This window comes from Anneissia japonica, unplaced genomic scaffold (genome assembly GCF_011630105.1).
Source record: "Anneissia japonica isolate Jap-2015-1 unplaced genomic scaffold, ASM1163010v1 scaffold652_len952628_cov199, whole genome shotgun sequence".
NCBI classification, from domain to species: Eukaryota; Metazoa; Echinodermata; class Crinoidea; order Comatulida; family Comatulidae; genus Anneissia; species Anneissia japonica.
In genome coordinates this window covers 454697-459807 of record NW_022757608.1, presented here as the reverse complement: position 1 = coordinate 459807, position 5111 = coordinate 454697, and the positions used below count along the sequence as shown (strand labels likewise).

The 5111-nt window shown below is 33.7% G+C and overlaps 1 protein-coding gene across 1 annotated transcript in view; it reads left to right on the top strand.

Moving 5' to 3' along the window:
* The window catches only part of LOC117124852 (probable carboxypeptidase X1), a 9221-nt gene extending 6008 nt beyond the window's left edge, over positions 1 to 3213 (top strand). Inside the window, exons 3-4 of the mRNA XM_033271192.1 lie at positions 2089 to 2244; positions 2743 to 3213. Coding sequence (XP_033127083.1) covers positions 2089 to 2238 — 150 coding nt within the window. The 3' untranslated portion in view covers positions 2239 to 2244; positions 2743 to 3213. The remainder of the gene's footprint in view (positions 1 to 2088; positions 2245 to 2742) is intronic.
* Positions 3214 to 5111: the final 1898 nt, after the last annotated feature.

Genomic DNA, 5111 nt, shown 5'->3' with positions numbered 1-5111 from the left:
GTCGGGGAATTTCTAGCATGGTCGTCGGGGGAAAATTAAATCTCGAGCGCCGGAAGTACAATTCAAGCATGTATTACTAAGCTGTCAAAATTTTAGGGATTAAAAACTGTTTAATGCGAGAGCTTTAGAATTTTAAAAAACTTCCCCGACAAATTTAATTTTTTCCCGACAAATTAATTTATTCCCCGACCGGGGGTGGGGGAAATGCTTCTCCGGTGGGGGTGTGTACCCCTTGTCGGGGAGCTTGGACACCTCGTCTGGAAATTCCTGGCGCCGCCCCTGTTACTTAATTGGAACAATAAAATAAAAAACTAAAAAGCAATTGTTTATATAGGAAATAAAAGAAATAAGAGAAGTTTTTACACTAGGACGATTCTATAACGATTTATCGTGATACGATAAAAAATATTTTAACAAATCAATACAAATGTAACAACGATTTTATAGTTTTGCTATGATTATGACGTCATTTGATATTATTTTAAAAATGTTTTGTTATCGTATACACGATAAATCGTTATCGAATCGTCCTAGTGTAAAAACCTCTCTTATTTCTTTTATTTTCTATATGAACAATTGCTTTTTAGCTTTTTATCGTTATCGCTGCAAGTATAATAATAATAATAATAATAATAATAATAATAATAATTTGTTTAATGATAATATTTATAAAGCGCCGTTAAATAGTTTTAAATTTTTAACATATTCACGTTTGTCACGTTTGTCATTATCACATCTAAATACCATTGTCGTTCAAATTTACGAACAGTACGTTTCATTAATCTAAGTAAACAGTTATACCAATGTTTATTGTTCTTTTTATTCCGTATTCTAATTTCCCTAATTGGTGCAAACTCATCCAAAGCCAATTGCAATATATTACATAATGACACAGGATAATCATCTATAATATCTAGTAGCCCAATACCTTCCTCAAGTGAGGATAAAGCAATATGAAGATAACGTTGTAATTCCTTTATCATCTTTTCCCTGAACTCTGTGCTTAAGCATTCCCTCTTTTATGGCCTCCCCTTCCTCATTAAGCTTAAATGGTTTAAATCCATATTGGCTACGTTCAGACTTGGAGATAAGCCATGCATGAGTTAAGCCTGCGAGAATTTGCATAATAATGAATCGTAACCAGGAAACGTGTTTCAAAACATTGCTCGCGAAACGTACGCTCGCGAACAGGGTACGTAATTGAATGCTGATTGGTCATGTTACCCGACGTCAATGCAAGACCCCCAGCAACGATTAAAGCCCGGCTTAGAAAAGTTAAACACGGTGGCACGCCATGCCTAGTTACTATAGGACCACAGCCCGGCGGCTTGTGATAAGCCACCTAGTTCAGACTGGCAGGTGGACCTGGTGAGTTGAGCCGGGTTTATCCTCCTAGTCTGAACTAGGCCTTAGAGGAATAGGATTTTAATATCGACTGACTGAGTAATACTAAATTCCAAGCAGCATCCATCTTATTAATAGGTCCATGATCCATTCTTCTATGAGAATACCTAAAGTGAATTAATCCGTCTAGTTAGGCTTGTATCTTGTAATTTCCTAATAATGTTGCTAATAGGGCACGCGCACATATTATAGTACTTTTCCAGAGAGTCACATATCAATATAGCATCATGATAACAAACAGTGTTGGAAGTAATAATGCAATGCCTACAATTGTTTACATTGTCAAACCCAACCATTTTGGCACAGTGATGCTGGTGTTTTGTTGAACCAAAGGTGCAACATATCTGAGTTAAAAATTCTTTGTGCCATAAAATTTGATGATTCTGGCAAAAGTTATGCACGTGAGTTGTAAATGTAACTATTTTTCGATGAGGGCATAGGCCTATCTCTATTTTTTTTTTATCAAATAATAACAACCACAATAGTTAAGAGTACACCATTGAGGAATCACAGTAAGAGTAATTATTTCAAAAATATATTTATATAAATACCTGTATTAAGCAATTTCCAATCGATTAATAACAACCACAATATTTGAGAGTATGAAACTTGAGGAATCACAATACGAGTAATTGTTCTTTATGTACATCTAAATAAAAGTTTTAATTTTGCATTATATCATAGACTTTTACTGGAAACACTGACAGAAACACAAAGGTTACAAACCTCTTCCCGAAAGGCCCGGTACTCGCTCGGAACATACGTATTCATCCCACAGATTGGAACAGAAATGCTCCTAGCCTTCGATTCGAAGTTATTGGCTGTCAGCAGTGATAGCAGGTGCGTTATTCTTATTGTCATTATCATAATCATAAGCATCATCATCATTTCACAATTGTTATTATCATATTGTCACTATCACTCATTATTATAAATCTAACCAGTTATCTATAGCTTAATTGGTCACCGACCTTCTTGGGTTCGAAAGACAATACATCTCATTGTAATACCATATTACGGAGTAATAGGAAACAGGAAATAAATTTTAATATATATTAATATATATACATATCACTATATATATCACTATATAATTATATATATATATATACAGTATATATATATATATATATATATATATATATATATATATATAGGTGTGTCCTTGTGAAATGAGGTAGCACGTTCCATAATAAATATAGTGGAGAAGGCGATGACAATAAAAACAAGTCAAGTTGAAGTATTTTTGGAATATAATATGTTTAACACGAATATTTCGTCCACCCCTGTGGACTTTATCTAAATATAAATATAATTATTATTTATTTGTTATTTCAGTTGGTGGCTAGTAATGAAACTGGTTGTCCGGAGTATTGCCCAGCAGAAGAGGGAAGCATAGAAGCTGACGTGCGCGTCGTGAATTCATATATTGCTAGATTAATACTGTAGATAAATAGCCTAGAATAATTGATTGATTGATTTATTGAATGATTGGAGTAATTGATATATATTCCATGCTAAATATTTCTTCTGAAATATAAAAAAAGTTGTTCACGCTACAAATTGTAATAGAATTTACATCTGCCATAATTTGAAAACTGTACTATCCTGCTATAGCCTATATCCATTGGTATTATTTTAAAGGCCTGCACAGACTTGTATTTATATATTGACTACAGACCTGTCTGGTTGATATATTTCGATTAAAAACAGTTCCATATTTGTATATTTTAATATGCCTTATTTTATATGACCATGACGATTTCGATGATGATGAGAATGATAATAATAATGGCATTTGGTATCACACGACAATCGTTTGCATATTTTAATAACCACCTGTGTATATACAATCACTATCAAATATAACTATTTCATGAACTATTAAATGCTCTGGACCACAATAGATTACAGTAATACACGCTTCCCAAACTACAGGTTGCGACCCATAAGGGGGTTGCAAAAACTTATGCGTTGTGTCGCGAGCAGGTTTGCTAAAATACAATTCAATTCATGTGCTTCATTTAGAGTTGATGTAAAATTTAACAGATCTGACGACTCGAAATAAGTAATTTTAGTTGAAAACTCATAGAACAATAGTTCATTATGTCCACAATGAATATCCTGAAATATTCCTATGACGGCAAAGTCGATGATTTTCGTCTCAAATATTCAAAGTTGTCTCATTTTGTATTCATATTTAAGTTTGAAAGTGCCATTTACGGCAATTAAGAGGTGCCATATGATCATAAAATATCTTATGGTAAGGCTGAGGTGGGTGGAGCCAGTGGTGGGGAGGGGTGTGTAGAGAGACAATTCCCCCCTCAGGCCTGGACCCTCGGACCAAACATTTAAAAAATAGACCTACATATAATTTGCTTATCCAAATAACGTTATTTTGTTTGCCATTCCCTTATGTTGTGGTCTAAAAGCAAAACTTTGGACCATACTAAGCCATAAAAACTCTCCATGTGAACCCTACCAAGGATTTTTTATCCGGATCTCGGACCGAGGCTCCGAGTCTGCCCATTTTTTTTTTTATTCATTTCAAGACACAGTAACAGTTACAAAAACGAGAAATAAAATGCATTATACTGAACAAGACAATTCGATTTGATATAAAAATAAGAATTTATAAATTAGATAAACTAAACTAGAGAATGACATTTTCCTTAATAATATACAAATGCTGTATTTCTTAATCCTTAATAATATTAACTTATTTTAAGAAAGATTAATTCCAATACCTACATAATTATAATATTACGGTAAAATTATGTTTGTATTTTCTTTAAATCACTAACAATAGGTTGTTTAATTTGAAATTATACCATTAAAAATTAGATACATTTTTCCTATTATTTTTTTTTCACACAGTATCAAAAAGCACACAAATAGCTTCAATAGATTCACGTTTTTCAAATAATTTTAAGAAAGTTATTTTTATAAATTATCTTTTATTAGTTTCTTTTTCTCTGAAACTTAAGTATTGTATTTCTTTACACTACTCAAATAATCGACCAGAAATTCAACGCTGCCTTTTTATTGTTGCACGTAAACACTGCCTAGGCATAGGGATATTGTAATTTTTCAGTAACATTCAATACGATAGTTCACTCTGTATCGACTGTATACACTTTCCTCTCGACCGACTACCAAGAGATTTTGGCCTACCATAACCATGGAGAAATTAGTTTGCTTCGAAATTAACTCCTCCACGCCCTAACAACGCCGTAGCTTTCATATTCCACAAGCAGCGAACACCACACCACTTTCGCGAGAAGTGTCAAGCATGCATGCATTATCCCGTCCCCCGTCGGACATATCGGACCTCTTGTCGGCTAATTTCTGGAGCTACCGTTGGGTGGACCCCATATATTTCGTCCCCTTAATTATGAACTCCTGGATTCGCACTGTTTTCTCACTGTGGGGCAAAAAGGACGATCATAGTAAACAAAAATTGCTGTAATATTAATGTCAGGCAGTCATTTTTAAAACGTACAGCATCACATCATTGGAGATCTTATAAAGGTCGATGTGCAATTTACTGTAAAATTAAAAGATGGGTCTCGACTAGTGTTAAAAATCACAATTTGGCTCCCAGGGGAAAAAATTGGGAAGCGGGGGACTAATATAATATCAGAATAAACCTCAACATTATGTTTCTATCGTCTTGCGAAATATACAAAAATTATTTAAAAAAAACC